The following is a 21,828-nucleotide window of genomic DNA, read 5'->3' as shown; positions in this document are numbered from 1 at the left end:
AGGATCGATGTAGTTTGGCTTACAGGGCACTGGGCCCATTGTTGGCACTCACCTCTAGAACAAAGAATACTGGCCCTTCCAAGGCCAAACAAAGGCAGACTTCTCCCCCATGGATCTCTGTTCCTTTATGAGCAACAGTATGCAGACCCCTGGTCCTCCACTGAACTACATTTAAAATAGCTTTTGTGAAAGACAGACACAGTGGCCATTTTTTGTGTATGTGTGCCAGCAGCAATGAATTGATTGTAATATGAACAATGTGCACTTCTTCCCACTTCTGACAGAATAGATGACATTGTGTCGTGGGCTGGGGAGGGGTTGGGGGAGGAACTAAAGAAACCAAGCCTTAAGGTTTATTACATGAAATTCTGATAAAAAGCACTTCGAAGCCTCTTTCCCATCATCAAAAAACCACACTGGGCAAGATCAGAGCTTAACAGCCAACAAAAAAACACATTCAATCCCTGAGATCATTTTCCTGAAATAGAAAACTACATATGTTTCTCAAATTTCACATCAAGCCACTGCAGAGGCCAGACTGCAGGGCTGAATTGGGCCAAAGTAAGAGAGAGAGAGAGAGAGAGAGAGAGAGAGAGAGGAGAGGGGGGATGGGGTGGGAAAAGGAGTAAACAGAAGAAAATGAGCCCATTCTTCCACATCACCACATTTCTCTAGCACAATCTAAACTTACAAACACCCCCAGTTTCACAGAACTTGTAGTTAAGGTTGCTTATCGGGCAGCCTTTACTTTGTCAAATTAAGACACATTGCCTTGGATTAGCAAGACTCCTTAAATTCAAAATGACTTCATGGTTGGCTCAGAGTTCAGTGTCTCTGGGGCCGGCCGCCAGGAACATAGCCACTGTGGAGGCTCCCTCCCCTCTCCACACTGACCTGCCTGACTTTTCCATGGAGACGGCAGAGCAAAATCCCAAGCACACAGGCTGTCAGTGTTAATTAAAAGTCCAAACACCTCTTTAGGAACTATCTCCAGCTCAATATTTACACAGAATATAAGACTCCTAACAGGCAGGGCTGGAGAGGGAGCGAGAGGTTGAGGCGGAAATAGGTCTGAATGGCATTTGGAACCCATTAATTTTTAAAAGACAGGCTGCCACCCTATATAGACCCAGAGAAGTTCAAAATGTAACGAAACCAGGAAGATGAATGAGCCGAAGGTTGTTTAGAAAGCCTGGGGAGAGCGCTCAGCTTTTGAAAAGAATAATATCTGGGCAATAATGAGAGCTGACACTTTTTATTGGTGAATGCGGTTTTTGGCACATTTTAAAGACACAGGTTGACAATTTTTTGTATTTAACAAAAGGAAAAGCAATCTTCTAAATGGCTTGGGAACAAAGGGCTCCCTGACTGCAATTTCTTAATAACATTTAAGAATTCTCTTCAAAGGCCCTTGACAATAATTCAGAGAGAGGAAGAAAGGAAAATGAAGAAAACAAGAAAAAAACCCGTTATACATAAAAAAGAAACTAAAGAAAGGTGAAGAAGCGAAGAAAAAGATACAGCATTTTGACACCAAATTCCAGCCCAAAGGGTTGAATTTTAATGGTAGAGTTTAACGGTACTCTTTACAAAAGAATGAGTTTTAAGAAAGAATCCAAAGAGAGACTTTGGTCAACACCATTACCTCTCACAGACTGAGAACTTTAGTCCCAGGAGGACTAAATTCACCAATTTTACGGATGAAGAAATGGAGTGCCAGGAGGTCCAAGGTCACCTGGTTCCACCAGGCACTAGCCTTCCAACCATGCCACCATGTGCATCTTATGATGTAGGTCCTGAACACTGGCAAGCCTTTACAGTAGCATGAGATCCAGGAATGAATCTTACTCCTTTCATCAGTGGCTGAAACCAGGTCCCCAGAATCACAGAGGTCCAATATACTCAATAACAGAGTTCACAGAAGAGCAGTCCAACCGAGGCAGACACCCTACATAGGAAACAAACGTCCGAGTCCACAAAGACCACAGTGCCCTGTCCATTCTGAGACGCCTTCTCAGGTCAGAGCAAGGACCCCCAAACAAGGTGTAATATGGGGATGTCCCTTCAAAACCTAACCACTACTGCAGCCACTGGTTTCACCCCCACAGAGTGAGACCCCGCTGGGATTCAGTCATGTCACGTGGAAAATGAGATCTCTGTTTAACACTTTTCATAGTTTCAAGCCATTTCCAGCACAGAACAGACCATCACACTATTTGCAAATAGGAATCATATTCAGAGGTCCTTCTACTTCACCACACCAGAAAGAGCAGAGGGGATTATATTCTCAAAGTGATGCAAGGTCTTAGTGAAGAGCGTTAGGTAAAGGAAATGCTATATTGCTGCTCGCTTGGAAAATCACAGTCATACTGGCTATCATCTTTCAGGCATACAAAATTCATGTCTAGATGTACGCACCAGACAGCTGAAAAAAAAGTTCATAGACACTGAACAAATTGAGACCAGCAGTTCTTAACGAAGGGTGTACGGACAGCATAACCACCCGAGGTCATATATTTTTTTTATAAGTTTTAATTTTTTCAATGTTTATTTTAAGAGAGAGAGACAGAGAGAGAGAGAGAGAGAGAGAGAGAGAGAGAGTGAGTGAGTAGGGGAGGGGCAGAGAGGAAAAGAGAATCCCAAGCAGGCTTCATGCTGTCAGCACAGAGCCTGACTTGGGGCTCGATCTCATGAAACGTGACATCAAGACCTGAGCCGAAATCAAGAGCTGGACGCCTAACCTGACCCACCTAGACACCCCATCCACCCAAGGTCACAGATTTTTACCTCCTTTGTTCCAAAGGACAAATGTGCACATTCTTAACCTTTTCTGCCACATTTGTTTTATTGGTAAAAAGTGAAGGAAGAAACTCATTCTTCGGCACAGTCTCAACCTACCAGATAAAGAGTGAAAGATAGTCAGCGATCCCAGAGTAAAGCATCAGCGTAGGGCATCCGTAGGACTCCCACTCATGGAGGATCTGTGTCCCGACTCTGGCACCTCTGATAAGCACAGATGAAAGGCCTTCTCCTGCCCCCTGACGGACCCAGAATATTCCATTCTCTCCTGCCTACCTGGACTTTTGGCCTCTAGATACTGACCTGCCTACGGTCTCTCAACAACTACCCATTTCTTTCTGCCCAGAATAGCTGAGACCTTTGCTGACTGTCACACTCCACGACATGCTAAACCTTTTGATCACATCACAGGAAGCCAAGACAAAACCCCCAAATGGGGCAGACAGGCTGTCAAACAGGTTATCTGGTTGCTACGTGGCCCATCCTCCCCACCCCATGCATAAGCTATTTAAAAATAATTTAGGTCCACCTTAAAATTTTAAAATAAAAATAACAAGAACTGAAGAGAAAGAAAACGGAAGTAGCACTTTTTGTGCCCTTCTGTGTGGCAAGTACCGGCTAGAGGTTTTCCTCATGCTGTTTCCCTTTCTCCATGAAGCAAATCGAGGTACTTTTTGTCCTCCTTCAACCCTAAGAGGAAACTGGGATTGAGAGGGATTAATTGGCTTGCCCAAATTCACCCAGCTGATGAATGAGAGAGCAAAGCTTCGGGTTAAGAATTCTGTGGCCCCAGGCTTTACGTGTATTTGAATAGTTCAAACAAATATGTACCTACCCGGTGCTAGATTAGACAGATTGTATTTTCTTAGGAGCTCTATTAATATATATGCAAGGAATAAATGAATGACTGAATGAAGGAAACTATGAGCCACAGTTGCTTCAAACCACATATCACCTCCCCCATGACTACTACCATCCTCCCCCTCCTCCTGATCACTATCATAGATGGATTATAAATTGGTATCTGGGATATAGGTAATGTAATTTACTGAGAAACTACAATTCTGTGATTATCTTTTTACCTGCCCAATATTAATTCCCCCTTTTTGCTTTAGCAGTAAGAGAAACCCAATGTCATTCAGGTAGCAATGTGTCCAGCTGCAAGCCTAGTCCATCCAGGCTCCATTCTGCTAGGCATGACCATAATCCTGAGGGCTGGCCAATGATATACAAACAGAAGTATTATGTAGCTCTTCTACAAATGTTGCTTAAAGAAGGCTAACTCAGGTATGTGGCACGTTCTTTTTACACACCCCTGTCTTCCTTCTTCCTGATAGAAGGAATGTAGACTGGACAACAGAGACTCCAGCAGCCAACTTGGACCATGGGGTGACCTTGAGAATGGAAATCAGGGCTAATGAAAGTGAAGTAAAAATATCAAAAGAGCTAGTGTCTTTGATGACTTCACAGGCTGACACAGTAGCCTAAGACTCCATATGTCTCCATTTATTTACAGAAGAGAATGAACCCCTTATGCATTTAAGCAACTGTTTTGTGTGTGTGTGTGTGTGTGTGTGTGTGTGTGTGTGTGTGAATTTTCTATTATTTCTATTATTTATCCGTGAGGAGATAAATACCATATTTTTTCTGTAGAGAGTGAAAACACTCTTCTTTCCCAAAAGTAAGGATAAAGTAAAGCTAATACTTACAGGCCATTTCTCAGCCCTATTAGATACACTAAAGAAGAGAAGAGAAGAGAAGAGAAGAGAAGAGAAGAGAAGAGAAGAGAAGAGAAGAGAAGAGAAGAAGAGAAGAGAAAAGAAAAGAAAAGAGAAAAGAGCAGTTGATGTGAGAGGATGATGGAATTGTTCTTCCTAGAACCTAGAAACATTGTTCTGGAACTCATCCTTCAATACAACACTAAAACAATGCTAGTCAAAGAGCCTTAGCATTCATCACGTCAAGAACAAGTGTGATCTTTTTTTCCCCAGAACTCTTTAATTTTATGATACTTCTAGAGAATCCTTATCCAGTTTCAACCAAGGTCTGGTCAAAAAATGTTACCTCTACTATGATCTAGGTTCAATCAATTTTACTTTCATTCAGATTTCTAACATTAAAAAAATCAAGTCTTAAATCACAACGAGAGTCTATAGTTATAAGGATAGCTATAAAAAAAAAGAAATTAAGAAGGAAATGAAGTGTTGGCAAAGAGGTAGAAAAATGAGCATCCTCATACATTACTGGTGGAATGGAAAATGGAGAAATCTGGCAGTTCCTCAGAAAGCTACATGCAGAATAACCATCTGACCCAGCAATTTTACTCCTAGGTATATTCCCACAAGAAATGAATGCAGAGACTCAAACGGATACTCATACTTCAATGTTGATTGCATTATTCACAATAGCCAAAAGGAAGAAACAACCCAACTGCTCATCTTGGGTCCATCAAAAGATGAACAGAAAAGCAAAATGCAGTATATGCCTACAATGCAGTATCACTTAGCCATAAAAAGGAAATTACGACACATGCTACAACATGGATGCATCTTTTTTTTTTAAGTTTATTTATATTGAGAGAGAAAGCACACACACACGAGTAATCAGGGGAGGGGCAGAGAGAGAGAGGAAGAGAAAGAATCCCAAGTGGGCTCCTCACTGTCAGCACAGAGCCTGACACAGGGCTCAATCTCATAAACCGTGAGATCAGGACCTGAGCCAAGATGAAGAGTCAGACACTTAACCGACTGAGCCACTCAGGTGCCCCAACATGGATGAATCTTGAAAACATAATGCTAAGTAAAATAAGCCAGCCACAAAAGAACAAATGCTGTATGATCCTACTTACATGAGGTATCTAGAATAAACAAATTCATAGAGACAGAAAGCAGATTAGACGTAACCAGGAGCTGGGGGAAGGGAGGTATGGGGAGTTATGGTTTAAAGACTATGGAGTTTTCTGTTTGGGGAGATGGGTAAGTTTTGAAAATGAACAGTGGTAATGGTTCTTCAATACCATGAATGTAATTATCGCTAGTGAACTGTACTCTTCAAAATGGTTAAAATGGTAAGTTTTCTGCTATATATATTCTTTACTACAATTCACAAAAATTAATAATGTAATCTATCAAAAGCACTGACCTGTTTTTAGTGACTTACATAACGTGTGAATTATATCTCAGCAAAGCTGTTTGTTGGTTTATTTTTTAAAAATCAAGTCTTATATATGCAACTGCAAAAGGCAATCAGGAAGTGAAGTACTACGGAAGGGATGTGGACTGCAGGTATGTTACCAGAGGCAGATACAATAGCGGAAGTTTCTCCCTTCTTCCCACGAAGCTGCTGTCTCAGCCCCCAGGGAGGAGGCAGCTGCCACCCAGCCTGCTGGCTCCACTCAGAGCAGCACCAGAAGAACCACAGCTGATTTTGCACCTCACCCCCTTTACTTAATTTCCTCCACAGGGGCAAGGGCTCATCTGATTGGTGACAGACTGGAATATATTAAGCCATGTTTTAAGGGTGACTGTGTGAAAGATAGGTGATGAGTCATGCATAAAACAACATCAAATGCACTCCTTCCCTTTCTATGCCCAGGTGCAACTAGCATGCTTTGGCTTCAGGTAAGCACACCTGAACATTCGGGGTCTACATCCATCTTGCTGACTCTATTACTTGAGCTCTGCTGGACATATCCGGTCTTCCTTCCCCCATATACGTACACATACACCTGAACATGAAGATGCTGGTTCAGTCGCACTTCTGGGCTGCATTTTCCATCCAGTATGCCAGAAGCTCTACATATTAGAGGTTAAAGTGTCATTTTCTAAAATAATGAGGTAGGTTTTCATTCTTCACTTAGCTAATATGCTTTTTATGTAGTCTCTATGAGTCAGAACCCCAGTGGCAACCAAGAGTGAGTTACTCTTTGAACCCTTAACAACAGGGATACCTGTTAGGAATTCAAATAATGAAGATTAATGTTAATTGTCCTAAGTGAAATAATGGCAGTGTGGTTACATAGGAGACTGTCAGGTCTCTTATGTGATCACGCGGCATAATTGAGGAGGAAGCAGATGATGTCTACAATTCATTTACAAATGGCTCAGCAAAATAAACACATTAGAGACAGAGCAAGAGATACAAATGGAACAAAATGTTGAGGAATGTAGGTAAAGATAGGGTGTTCAGCATACCATTCCCTCAACTTTTGGGTTGTTTTTTTTTTTTTTTTTCAAAAATAATATGTAGGGAAAAATACCAAAACAAAAATTCAATGCTTTTGATCAATGACATAGAGTTCTCACCAATATTTAAGAAAACACCAAAATCCAATATGAGCAACTGACATATGTAATACTAATAGACATAATTAATAACTGCCACTGACATAAATTAATAAAACCAGTGGCTGAAATATGTATGAAAAATTAACTGCATTTAACAGCCAAAAATTAAAATAAGACACCATTTTAATCCCCAAAACTTGGCAAAACTGACACAGACATTATACCGACATAGGACAGAATATACTACAGGTATCAAAAATATGTTTTCAGATAGTATTTATTGATATAGAAGATAGAATAATATATGAAAAGTAAATTGTACAAAGTAGATTTACAATTAAAAAACACACAGTAAAGTCTAAATAATGATACTATTTTTGAAACCCTTGAAATTATATCGGAAAATGGCTACAGATCGGGATCAATAATCAATCTGACCATAATCTTCTCTTGACAGATCAGTAAATAACCATTAAAAAATTAACAGTACAATAATATCTCCTACAAACTCAAAACAGAGAACCATGCAAATCAGGAAAATAATTGTTATTTTAAAAGGGAATATAGTTTCTCAAAATCATAAATTCACCTCTTTAAACTAGAAGACAGAATATTTATGGACAACTTACACAGAACTATACACTGCAGCAGAGAGGAAAGAGAAGGGAAATAAACATTTCACATAAAGAAAGCTAAGGGGAAAACCAACCTGAGATTTTAGCCATCAGCCCTCTTTTCTCATATGCCATTGAAAAGTCTCAGAAATTCTAACATGTAAATTCTAAGGCAAACTTACCAATGTGTCTCTTGTACTTAAAGAGTCTGACCGTTAATTTCTCTCAGTCCAAAGAAATAAAAACAAGTGAATTGAAAATAGACACATCTCACATACAGAATGACTCAAAATAATGTTTGTAGATACTCTGCCCTCAAGGAGGTGAAGCATAACTCCCTACTCCTTAAATGTGGGCTGTGCACGGTGACTTCTTTAAAGTTTATTTATTTTTGACAGAGAGAGAGAAAGAGTATGAGTCGGGAAGGGGGAGAGAGAGAGGGAGAGAGAGAATCCCAAGCTCCAACTCACAAGTGAGCTCATGGCCTGAGCTGAAATCAAGAGTCAGATGATTAACCAACTGAGCCACCCAGGTGGCTCAAATCTCTTTAGAGGGAAGATTTATATATGTGAATATGTTTTTGTCCGATTATAAAAAATTACATTGTTCAAATTTCTGACTTCCCATTTCTCATATCACCAAAACTCTGGATAGTTACCCACTCATGGGTTAGAATGGGGCAAATTGCTAAAGCATCTGGCTTCAGTTTTTCAACGGCAAAATGGTGCGAACACCATCTGCTTTAACTAAGGGTCGTGAGGACTAATGGGGTTCACATTTGTTAATATGCCTAGCACAGACAGAGAGAAGGCACCTGAAAATGATAATGATAGCATTATTATTACTAACAAAAACAGCTATCAGTATTTGCATTCATATGATGGAGCTGAGTTACAAATTAATCCCAAGCCAGGTGGTGATTTTCTCAGTGACCCAGATAAACAAGAGTCGCTACCACATTTAGGGGGATGAGAACAATAACTAAAGGTGGGAGGGCAGAAAGGAGAGGACAAAATCTGATAGGGGAAGAGGAGGAGGAGGGGGAGGACTTCTTACACAGCGTCACTGCCAAAAACAAGTCTGAAAGCTTTAAGACAAGGTGAAATCTGATCACTTTTTAGCCTTGACTCCACTAGAATAATAAAAAGAAAGAAAGAAAAAAAAAATACCCTCTGGTCTTTCTGGCACTCATTTCCCCAAAGTCTCCCAGAACAATCACATTAAGAGCCAAATAAACACCAAATCTGAACCTCTCCTTGGCCCAGAGGATGCCAAGTTCATGTTTCACTCCCCAAAGTTTTTTGGCATTGGCACATTCAAACCCAGACCTTCATCTTCCTTATTCGAGAAGAGGGGACAGAGGATGGGGATTTTTCCATTAAAAGAACCATGCAGTGTTGAAATACTGTGTACCACACATGTTGTCCACAGTACCTCTAACTCCCCCAATAATCCTAAGATGACACATCCGGATGAGGACCGGAGGCTTAGTGGGGGGAACAATTCACTCCATGTTCTTGCAGACAGTACACAGTGGAGACACTGAACCCAGGTCAGCCTGACTACAAGGATTTCCCTCTTTCCACTATGCCAGACACTTAATGCAAAGACTTCCTGCCAAAATCGATAGAGAAAGGGAACTAAATAAAATAGCTAATTCCTTCAAAACATTTCTCAGCACTGCACTGGAAGTTTCTCTGTGACCTTAGTCAGCCCAAACAATAATCCCATGGACTGTTGTCACTGTCCCAATTCTACAATCGAGAGACCTCAGAGGGCTTACTTGATTCATCCTAATAGTGCACAGGCTGAAACAGAGAAGGGAGGAGGAGCTGAAAGACTGAGGAATGAACAGGAGAGATAGATATAAGAAACAGGGGTTCCAGGGGGAGGGCAACCACCTCACAAGAGAAACTCAATCCCTGGTGCCCAAGGTCCACAGGCCCTGCTCTAGGAGAGGGAAACTGGACAGGAGATCTCTGAAGGTACTCATAAGTACGGGGCAAGGGTGGGAGAGGAAGCGAGAATTGCAAATTTGTAGTAATTAAAAGAGAATGACTCATGGGTGTCACAGTCAATTTTTAAAAAATGGCAGGGATAACTGGACAGCCAATAAATCATTTCTGAGCATTAACCTTTCTGCTTCCTGTGGGTTTCAGACTGTTGTGGGTGGGGACAGAAGCCCCCGAGAACATTCTGATGGGCCAAGAAGTTCTCCATTTGAAATTTACCAAGTCCTTTAACTGTTTTTAATACTTTCAATCCCTCACAGGTGTGAAGCACCTTAGTGTCATCTATCACTTTCATGTATATTCTGTTAAGCATTGTTGTCCAAAATTACCTAATCATATATAACCACCTGGGGCACTTGTTTAACATATAAATTCCCAGACATCCCAGGTGAGATATGCTTAAAACTGGAAGCCCTGGGGAGCTGTGCTTTGGAAAAATGATTCAGCTGATTCCTATACTCAGGCTAGTTCGGAAAGACTGCTTTAACAGGATCCTCTCAACAAGTTTTCAAGATAGGTATCCTGATCCCCATGTTAAACATAAGGAGAGTATGGTTCAAAGAAGGAAAGGACACGCCCAAGGTCACACAACTCCTGTCTGGCAGAATGTAGAACCACAAATCACACTGTGACTCCACAGTGGGTATGCATGTCATCTAAATCTGAGCCAGAGTCAGCTTCAAGAAGTCCTCTCCTTGGGGTCTTAACTATGGCATCAGAGACCAGGAAATGGGAGTGTAGACTATCCAGCACCATCAGAAAGAACCAGAGAAGAAGTCAATGCCCTGGGTTGAATAACACTCAAGGAAAAAGAGGACAGCAAGGTTCTCCTCTCTGTGTAGTTCTATTTTTGAGTCCCCAAATTTTGCAGGCCAATGGGGTATTTCCAACACCCCCACTATTAGCACTCTTTTAACTAACAGGTCCATTTGGCTAAAATGATGGAAATACTTCTTTCACTACTGCACAAAGGTAGGAAAAAAGCCTGGAGAAAGGTCCTTCCAGAAATAACTTCTGACAATTAATGTCACACCAAAAGAGGAATGCCCCACATGAGATCTTAAAATCCACACACTGACATCCCCGCTGGTGACTGCAGTGTAACAGTGACTCAATTGGGCCTTCTGGGGGTAAAGTTCACACCAATCCCCAAGAGCCTGCTCCCCCAGACAGGGTTAAGTACCTGAGGTGTGCAAAGGATGAATAATGATGTGCCTGCGAAACATGTCCTCTACTATCTCCTTTCTGGAAGCCCCTAATGCTGAACTCTTATCAACTCTCTATAAGAAAAGTTCTAGGGGCGCCTGGGTGGCGCAGTCGGTTAAGCTTCCGACTTCAGCCAGGTCACGATCTCGCGGTCCGTGAGTTCGAGCCCCGCGTCAGGCTCTGGGCTGATGGCTCAGAGCCTGGAGCCTGTTTCCGATTCTGTGTCTCCCTCTCTCTCTGCCCCTCCCCCGTTCATGCTCTGTCTCTCTCTGTCCCAAAAATAAATAAACGTTGAAAAAAAAAATAAAAAAAAAAAAAAAAAAAAAAAGAAAAGTTCTAAATCATACAAAGTGAGCTAGACAGGAAGAGCACAAGAAAATGGCACTCGTAGTCCCAGCTTCTCTTGACTTTGAATAAAAAAGAAAATGGGGACGATTAGCCTTCCCTGAAGGAGCTGACTTTAAGATTCAACATCTGCCTCTCCCTAAATATATAGATATAGATATATAGATATAGTTTATACATAGTTATATAGTATATATATATGTATCTATATATATTTAGTATATATATATAGTATATATATATTTATCTATATATATTCAGTATATATTTATCTATATATATTTAGTATATATACATTTATCTATATATATATTTAGTATATATCTATATATAGTTTATATAGTATATATATAATATAAAGTATATTATATATACTATATAATATAGCATATATATTATATGTATATATATAATACACACACACACACACACACAATATATATATACATAGTTTATCTGTCCTCGGGGAATGATCCCCTTCCTCACAGATTTGTTGAACATAAATTATCTAAATTATTTTCAAGGTAAGAAAACCCATCTCCCACCCTGCCCTACTGCCCCTCCGTATGTATCTCCTGAAATCTGAGGCCAGGATGACAATAGACTTGCATACTTTGTGATTTCACGTCCAACCTGTCTGTTAAATACACACACACACACACACACACACACACACACACACACACTGTTAATTACAGCAGGCTGCTACTTTACACTATTTTTTAAATTGTCTCTGCCATGTAGCACATACTTATTTATAATATTCATAATTTACGGAAAAATATTGTGACTTCAACATACAGACCTCTACATTTTGCAGTGATTCAGGTATATTACTATAAAAAGCAACACACCCATCTAGTTAAAATCAACTTCCTTGAAAAACATATCTTTTGCCTCAATTTTAGGGCCTATCCAGTTAAAATCAACTTCCTTGAAAAACAGATCGCTTGCCTTCATTTTAGGAGCCAAAAAAAATATTTTTCTTTTATTCACCATGTAAAAGGCACCTTTAGAAAAACAGTCACATTTCATGACGAACTGTTCATGTCTCCTTCAAATGTGTCCAATTTTAATGAATGGTCTTCACCTTGGATACCAACATTCCAGGCTGCATGGGAACAATGGTGTTTGGGCATGTGCAGTGGACGTGGAAGATGGATTCAAGATGTTTCAAGTATGTAAAATCACATGCAGATGTACAAATAGTACGTCCAGTCAAAGCGAGTTAAGAAAGCAATATATATACAGACACCCGAGAATGGATGAGCGCAAATAAAATCCAACTTGTAATTAACATACCGTGCTGTGACACCTGTTGCCTTCCACGATAAGAAGTCTGGGAGATCAAAGAAATGTCCCGCCTTATCCCAGCAAGTCTCTCTTAAGTTCTGCCAAATTAAATACATATTAGAATCAATTATGGGCTTTTTTTCTACCCCTCCCCTCTTTCAATAATGTTTCAAATTTTTCAAAACAAAAGCATAGCCAACAATGTCCAAGAAAACATCTGTTCAGGGGCTGGGGGCCAGGGGGCAGGGATGGTAGAAAAGTAGTACCTATAGAGGAAAGAAAAATTGGCAATTATTGATCCTTCCCCAAATGGCCATCATCTCCCTTTTATCCCCTTGGCCAACCCAGAGGGAGAAGATGCACACTCTGTGGGGGAATGCAATCTATCTTCCTCGTGAAGGGCCACAGGATACACTTCAAGGCATCCAGTAAGATTTCAAAGCTGAACAGTTTTAAGTTGGGAAGAAAACCACCCTAAGAAACTACCCCATGGAAAAGAATGTGTCCTGCCATGTAAAATTCTCCCCACACCAACAGGTTCCAAAGGCAATAAAAAAGTTGGTCCCTGCCTTCAAAGAACTTCCAGTCTAAGCCAATGAGAATGGCACAGGACCAAAGTATTCTTACAAGATACCTAAACATTTGTTTCTTCCAGTCTCTTCCGCAGTGCCAATGTGGTCAGAATTTTTCTTGCCACTGGGCTTTTTCTTTCCTCTGCCACCTCTGTCTGGAATTCCTCAACTACCCCCCTGTGGCTTCCCAGGACCCAAGCCGCCTGCCCTTTGGTTAACCCTATCCACACTTCCTCGGAGAAGCCTTCCAGGATCTCCTGCTCAGGGTGGGTCTGACTCTCCTACAACCCACACCATCCCACAATTATTTGCGTGCTATCTTTCTTTCCCACCAGATTATAAGCTCTACAATGTCAAAGAGCCTAGTCCCTTTCATGCACTATGATATATCCCACAACCTTCTCCTCTCCTCCCCCTACCTAGGACTGGACAGTTAGCTGTGAGGTAGAAACCACCTGCTTCCAATCTGCTTATTACACACTTAACTGGACCAGGGATGGACATGTGACCTAACTGAGCCAATCAGATTCCTTCTCCCATGAATTTAGACTAAGGATCCAAATGGAGTCATTTCACTTCTGCCTATGAATAGAACTGGAGGGGAGATAAACTTGGAAACTTGAAGTGGCCCTTTTCTGCCAAGTACCTAGAGAAGCAGAACTTCACAAAGAGAAGAGTAAAGCAGACAGAAGCGGTAGCAAGAAAGGTTTCCTACCATCCAGGCAACTCTCCAAGTCCTGGTTTCAATTATTTCCTTCCCAAGTGGCTACAACTAAAAGGAATGTATCATAAGTATACAGGGCTCTTGGGGGAACCAGGGGGCCACGATGAAGAAGTTCCCAAAGAGACGTATTCCACTGTCCACTAGAGGGTGACACACAGTGGACGCTCAATAAATATTTGTTGAACAACTAGACAAACTGCTCATTTTTACCTTCCAATCTCTCTCATGTGAGTAATGCTTCAGAGTTTAGAAGTGGATTCCGCGTGCATTATCTCCTTAGAATGAGGGAAAGTTCTGAGTATTATTACGACTACTTTACAGACATATTACTGGCCTTTATCTACCTTTGCCCTCAAATTCTCTGAGTTCCTACTTCCTCCTTCCCTATCACTACTATATGGACTATCTGTGCACAACAGAGAAACTGAGTATAATCCCAGGTACAGGGTCCCATTAAAATGACAGTAACATCAAAAGGGTTCAGATGTAAATGGTAGCATGAAGCCAATTTCCTATTACTGTTGTTGTTTATTTGTTTTAAATTCCAAAGCACTGGGGTGAAAGCTTACATTTAGGAAGGGCTAAGCTCTTTGAACGCCCATACACGTTAACGGTAAACAAAGTGAAACTTAAAGCTGACCGAATGTGCCTAACACTGCTGTGCCTTAGTAGTATCTTCATACCCTGATAGGTCACAGTCAGAAAATGGTAGTCTGAAACTGTGTGAGTCAAACGACTCGGATGCCTTCGGGGTAGTCCCCAAAATCTCTTTCCATGTGCTTTGTGGTTTCAGTGATCAGTTTCTAGGGAGAAAGAGAAAACGCAGCCTCCTTCTACGGGCTCCAGAAATCCAAGGCCAGTCACCAGAAATGAACCACTAAACCACGGCAGCAACACCCAGTGCTTCAAGCCAAAGCCGAACAATGTTCCTAAACTCCAAAAACAACTGCTTCTGTTAGATCTCGTATACGGTCATTAAAGACTCTGCATAATGAGAGCTTTCAGCCTGGAGCCACAGGGACATCCACTGTGGACAATGGGACCCAAGCAAATGTCTCCAAGAGAACTTGAAGCTTCTTGCCAAAAAAAGAGACACGCTGCAGGCAGGAGGCATGAGGCAGCCAGGGAACATCATTTCTTCTTGAAACCATGCCAGCTTCATCTACCAAAGCCACATACCCCAGTCCAACCTCTCTCTATAGGATGAGAAGCCAGAAGCATCTAATTAGAGGTATGAGGTATCCTTAAGAATAGGCATGGTCTTGGAGGAACAGAGACCAGCAGTCCCCGCTTCCTCTACAAAAGCAGTCTGGAGATTAGCCAGAAAACAGAAGGCAAGGGCACCTGGGTGGCTCAGCCGGTTAAGGGTCCAACTCTTGATTTCGGCTCAGGGCACGATCTCACAGTTGGTGAGATGGAGCCCAGCGTTGGGCTCTGTGCTGACAGGGCGGAACCTGCTTGGGATTCTCTGCCTCACTCTCTCTCTCTCTCTCTCTCTCAAAATAAACAAATTTAAACAACAACAACAACAAAGAGAAGAGGGCAGAGTTTGCCAGGATGAGAGGGAATGTCTCCTAAAGCCTGATCTCTTACTTTGAGATGCTGGCAGACTATCTGTGACGATCTCATGTTGTTTTTATGTTGAGCTACATGATTCACAAGTGCTTTGTCATCAAATGCCAGATGGGCCAAGAGCATGTAGCCCCATGGATGGATTTTTAATCCAGTTCTGTGGGAAAATCTCTCTTTCCATCCCACTCTCCAGTACATGGTCCCAGCTGAGGGCCTCAATCTTACTGAATTACTTCTATTTTTGTAACCATTGGGCCTGCATGAAGACACCGTGATTGCACTCCTATATTTGTCCACAGCTCACAAACAGCCCCCGCATGCCTCATCTCATGTGATTCTCAGGGCGGTTCAGAGGTGTGTAGGCGAATATACGGCAGTCTCATACTAAGGATGTACAAACAGTTTCAGACAGGGCTTACGCCAAAGTGACATGGGACTCGTAGCTCTAAACTGAGTGCTCCTTTCTTCTCCTATGTCACAGTCACCACTCTGAGGCTCCCAGACCCATCAGAGATGTGGGGTTTGGCCTTTGGGGAGATTCATAATGGAAGCTACAGCCATTCTTTACAGAAGAAAAAAACAAAAGCCCTTTCCAACACATTTCTGTACACAATTTAAAATTTTTCAAGGGTGCCTGGGTGGCTCAATCAGTTAAGCAACTGACTTCGGCTCAGGTCATGATCTCCCAGTTCAGGAGTTCAATTAGAGGTATGAGTTATCCTTAAGAACATCATGTTATTAGAACATCAGGCTTTGCGCCATCAGCAGATAGATCCTCTGTGCCCCCAACTCTCTGCCCCTCCCCCCCGCCTCTCTCTCTCTCCCTCTCTCTCTCTCTCAAAAATAAACATCAAAAAAATAAAAATTTTCAGAGGTCACTTCCAATCCCAAGCAGCTCACTTAACTTCCTAATAACACCTTCCACACACAGATGGTGTACCAGAAACAGAGAGCACAGAGCAGGCCCTCAACACACACCAACTTCAGCCATCATGTGACAGCTGAAGCCAGTTCACACTCAAAGCTCTCTGTGCGGAACGAGTTCAGCCTATCCTCCAGTTACCAAGCAACTAACAAAAATGAGTCTTTTCAAGAAAGAAAAGAAATCAGCTGTGATCTGGGGTATAGGACTCGGCCCTAAAGGCTTCTGCGTTCCAATAACAATCCTTTTGAGCTCAGCAATCCCCCAGGCTTGAAAGCAACCAAAGAGAACAACTTTTTCCTTTTTTTAATCACCTATAACTTCATGAAACCACAGCATTTCTTGGGGGGAAGTTACAACTCAAAGCGCACACAGTGGCGGGGCTCAGCAGAGGGTGGAGGCAGAGACATACACCCAGGATTCAGAGCCAGGCAGCGGCCGCCCTGACAGCCTCAGGGCATAAAGATGGGAATTTCTCCCATGCCCTCTCTCTGTCATGTCCAGGGAGGCAGCGAGGTATCCCCTGGATGCTCGATGTTGAAAGAACTAATAGGAGACATAAAGCAGGTCCTTCAGCGTATGTCAGGAGACATCAGGGCCTAGAACCGGCATGAGAAGGTAGAGATGAGCAACTCAAAAGTATTTTGTTGTTAATTGCACAAAGATTCTGTCTAGGCTATCTGCTGTGTGCAGTGGAAAAAAAACAAAAAAACAAAAAAACAAAAAGGGAGAGAACAGAGCTCCCTGATTCCCCACCCAGTAAATGATCCTTCCTGAAGAGCCCAAGCACTCATGATGTTGTTTTCTAGCATAACTACCCATGAGAAAGCAACATCTTATCCTCCTTCTACCTTCACGACTCCAAATTAGGGCAAGGCTGATAGGCCAGAGAAGAAAGAGAAAATGTAATCCTCAGTGTCATTCTTAAGAGAAAACTGATGCTGAAAACATGGAGTGGGTCACAATCCCCAGCCAGAAACCTCCCAGAATGAATGAAACAATTGTGTGTTTCAACCTCCCGTCCACAAAGAAAAAGACCAAACACCGGACCTATTTCAAGTCAGACAGGCAGATACGCTGAGATGTTTCTGCTACTAGAGGCATCTTGCTAAAAACTGAAAACTTACCATTACATTCCCTTGTTTAAAATGGTCCGACAGCTCCTCCTGGCCTCGAATCACACTGAACTCCTTGGCATGGCTGTCAGGACACTCAACACCCTGGCTCCAACCTGGCCATTATGATGATGAATCCTTCTGGGCTCATCTCCTAGCATGCTCCACCCGGTACTCACCTCATTGCCTTCACTTTGCCCAAATGCACTATGCTCCTCTCCATTTCCAGGCCTCTACTTTGATTGACTTCCCCACCTTCTCCCACAACCAAATCTCTACTTTTGATCCATATGCAACTCAAATGTCACCCTTTCAGCGAATCCCTCCAGTCCCTCGTCGTAGCCCAATTATATATACACATGCCTAAATCCACCTCAAAATGACAAACTCTCGGAGGGCAAAAGCCAGCTCATACATGGAAAAAAAAAATGCAAAAAGTTTCAGAAGGCATAAAGAAATTTCAAATCAAGACCTTTCAAAAGAAAATTAGAGCAGAGCTAGAGGAAGATGTGCGCAATGGAAAAGGTAATTAATAAGATGATGTATGACAATAATGTAATGAGCCTGATACCCAGGTTTGGTGAGTCAGCCTCATAACTTTATCATAATATTTTGTGTGTGGCCATATATTTGCCTCTAATGAGTAATCACAGACAAGGTTCAGAGGAGGGAAAAGGCTTTGGGGTTAGGGTTGCCAGAAAAGCTTCATGGGGAAGAGATTTGAGCGGAAGCCTAGAGGTCAAGTAGACTAAGTATCTGTGCCACTACTGAGAATGAAACCCAAGGAACAAAAGTCTGAATTGGCCAGACTGTCCCCATTAGAGAAGGATTTATTTAACTGTACCATCAGAGAATTTACTTGTGAAACGAAATAAATCCATTGTATAATTTCAACTATTTCATTCTTAAGAACTAGATTTATATGCATCCTCCCCCACCATCTCTCCTAAGGCTCAACTACTGTACAAAGAGGCAAACGTTTAACAACCCACACTAGTGTTGATTTCCCAACCATTAAATACATGCTCATTTTCATGAAAACTGATCATATTTAGTAAAGCTGACTTTGCCAGGGATGTGACACCACCACACGCATTAGGAAGACAAGGCTGTGGAATATGGGCTCTAAGAACATCAGGCAGACCTGAGTGTGATTATTGGCCTCGCCACTTCCCAGCTGTGTAGCTTTAGGCAAATTAATTCTCTAAGTCCCAGTTTCCACAAGTGCCGTATTACTAGCATCTATCTCCAAACATGTTGTGAGAAACAAATGAAATAATGTAGAGTGCCTGAGAAGTCGACAAGTTTCATTCTAATTACTGCCACAGAGTTCCATGTTTTTCAAAGCACTTTGACATGCATGATCTCATCTGCTCTGTATAATTCTGCAGGGCAGGGAAGGCAAGAAATTATCAACCTCACCTTGAAGGTTGAGAAACTAAAACCCAGAAAGGGAGCACACTGTCCTAAGGTCACACACAGATAAGTGTAAGACAAACTAAAATGGAGATCTCTAATGACCAGCCCAGTGCTAGTTCAGGTGCCCACCTCCCTAAAGCATTAATAAAATGCAAAAGCACCAGGAGGAGAGACGCTATGGTGATAGAGAACACAATTCCTTATGGGTGGTACTGTCTACAGGAGGGAGCGAAGGAGGGAGTACTAATCTGAAGAGAAGGCTTTGGATTGGGTAAGAAGGTGTTGGAACAGACATGAAAGAAAGCAGAAGATCTGGACAAGTGAAGAGGTGAGGAGGCCTTGACTAATACCTCATTCTGGATCCCTTCATGACCTTCTCGTTGCTTTTCCATCTTGAGTACCTTTTCCTTAGTTGCCCTTTAAGCGTGGACACTCCCCAGAGTTCCTCCCTCGCCCAAATGCTCTTCTTACTACTCACATGCTGCCTGGGCAATCTCAATTACTCCTACCATTCCAACTAACTTACAAATTGAGTGACTGATTTGCCAAATCTCAAACCCCATGCTCTCCTCTGAGACATGCCTTCTGGATGTTCCATTGCACCTCTAATGCAACATGTGCAAGAAAGAATCTGTTACTTTTCCCAAAATGTTTTCCTCCCCCTTGATTTCTTTGTCAGTTGATACACTTACCCAAATGGTCATCTTCCACTTCTCCTTCTCTCTCATTGCATACATCCGATCATCCATATCATTTAAACTCCCAATTAATTCATGATGAGGTCTCCACCTCTTATTAGTATTAGGGTTCTCCAGACAAAGAGGACCAAAAGGATATATTTATTTATTTATACACACACACACCCCAACCAAAAGGAACAAAAAAAAAGGAACATCATTCATTCAAAATAACGTTTTACCAAATGTCTGGGCACTTTGATGCCCAGTCAAGGGCACACATAGAATTAACCATCAGACTACCTCGTATCATCATTATCCTTTTTCAGTCCATCACATTCCATTGCCCAGATTACTGCTATCATACCTATGGCATACTCTAGAAGTTGCCACAATTCTTCCCTTCCCTGTATTAATGCCCTTTGCAATATAGCCCTGCAGCTCTTCTCATCACGAGGTTTCTACACCACTTCACTTGGTCTTGCCTTACAATTTGCTTTGACCACTGGAATGGAGCAAAGGTGCCACTGGGCTACTTCTGAACATGGGCTTCAAAACACCTTGCTTTTGTCTTCTTGGAATATAGTGCTGCCAGGTGAGGCAGCTCAGCCCGGCCTGCTGGACAACGAGAGAACACAAGGACATTTAGCCAAACATTATTTTGAGTGTATCTGAGAGGGTGTTTCTGGATGAAATTAACATTGGAACCGGTCAACTGAGTAAAGCAGATTGCCCTCCCCAATGTGGCCTCATCCACTCAGTTGAAGACCTCAGTAGATCAAAAAGGCTGAGTAAGAGGGAACTTCTCCTACTTGAACCACCTGTGCTAAGGCTCCAGCAGTGCTGAAGAGCTGAGCAAAGCCAAGATCAGGAAACCCTACCCCGGAAATCTACTCTACTCTTGAATCAAGAGTCGAGACCAGAAAAATCATTTATCTTAGCTCATCCCAAATCAGCAACCTGCATAATTATGGAGTAAATAAATGGTTAGTTTTATCCTCCATTAAATTTTGAGGTGGTTTGTTTCCACCCTAATGCTTTCAAATCCTACCCCCTTTCAATTCTACCACCTACACAGCCAATTAGAATACAATAGTCTATGTATGGGGCACCTGGGTGACTCAGTCAGTTGAGCATCCAACTTTTGATTTCAGCTCAGGTCATGACCTCAGGGTTGTGGGATTGAGCCCCACACCCGGCTCCGTGCTAAGCATGGAGCCTGCTTATGACTCTCTCTCTCTTTCATGGGGCACCTGGGTGGCTCAGTTGGCTAAGCATCAGACTTCAGCTCAGGTCATGAATTGCGGTGAGTTCGAGCCCCATGTCAGGCTCTGTGCTGATAGCTTGGAGCCTGGAGCCTGCTTCAGGTTCTGTGTCTCCCTTTCTCCCTGATTCTCCCTGCCTCACGCTGTCTCTCTCTTTCAAAAATAAATAAATATTAAAAAAGAAATTCTCTTTCTCCCTCTGTCCCTCTCCCCCACTCATGCTCTCTGTAAAATAAAAATTTTTAATAAAAAACGAATAGCCTATTTAACATGTACATTTAACTATATAAATAACTCATTCATTCATTCATTCAATAAGTATTTATATGGTATCCTCTACATGTCAAGTACTGTGCCCAATGCTAGGAAAGGAGCAAACAATAAGAGCTACACCAACAGGGAGCTTTCAATCTAATATACTTGTGTCCTTCAAAGTTTTCTACTACTTTTGGAGTTAAAAATAAATTCATTAACATGGCATATACAATCCACATCTTACCAGCTTCATCTCTGATCACTCTGAGATACTATATTAGAATCACCCAAGTATACTGTGCTTTCTCTTACCATTATATCTTCATTCATAGTGTAGCCTATCTGGAATACCCACCCCTCTTCAACCTGGCCAACATGGACTCATCATTTAGGACTCAACTCAGATAGTATCCACTCCACAAAATCTTCTGATTCCCCGAAGCTGAGTAAGGTGCTCCCAGGCTATGCCCTCTTAGTACCCTGTGAATATGCCTATCATGGCTCTTCCCATCCTATCCATTCATGTGTTTGTCTCCCTCACTACACTGAGAGCTCTAAGGGGGAAGGGAGGGGGACTATGTTTTTTTCAATCTCTCTATTCCTACGTCCTAGGATAGTATCTGATACATAGATGATGAATAATGTTAGCAGAATGGATGAAAAAATAAATGAGCAGAGATGTACAAACTAAATAGGAGTTTGTGGAAATGAGAATAACGAATGAATGGATAAATGAATGAGGTTGTGAATAA

At 42.0% G+C, this 21,828-nt stretch overlaps 1 protein-coding gene across 13 annotated transcripts in view; it reads right to left on the bottom strand.

The window, feature by feature from the left end:
- FGGY (FGGY carbohydrate kinase domain containing) overlaps window positions 1-21,828 on the bottom strand; it is a 417,073-nt gene that overhangs the window by 334,915 nt on the left and 60,330 nt on the right. For all 13 annotated transcript variants that reach the window (XR_003970648.1, XR_003970649.1, XR_003970647.1 and 10 more), the window contains one exon: window positions 12,565-12,653. Coding sequence is in view for 10 of the 13 variants with exons in the window: in XM_030323871.1 (XP_030179731.1) it covers window positions 12,565-12,653 (89 nt within the window). In the remaining 3 variants the exon portion in view is untranslated. The remainder of the gene's footprint in view (window positions 1-12,564; window positions 12,654-21,828) is intronic.

Source organism: Lynx canadensis, chromosome C1 (genome assembly GCF_007474595.2).
Source record: "Lynx canadensis isolate LIC74 chromosome C1, mLynCan4.pri.v2, whole genome shotgun sequence".
Lineage (NCBI taxonomy): Eukaryota > Metazoa > Chordata > Mammalia > Carnivora > Felidae > Lynx > Lynx canadensis.
The sequence above is the reverse complement of the archived record's forward strand: the minus strand, read 5'-3'. Positions and strand labels throughout refer to the sequence as shown.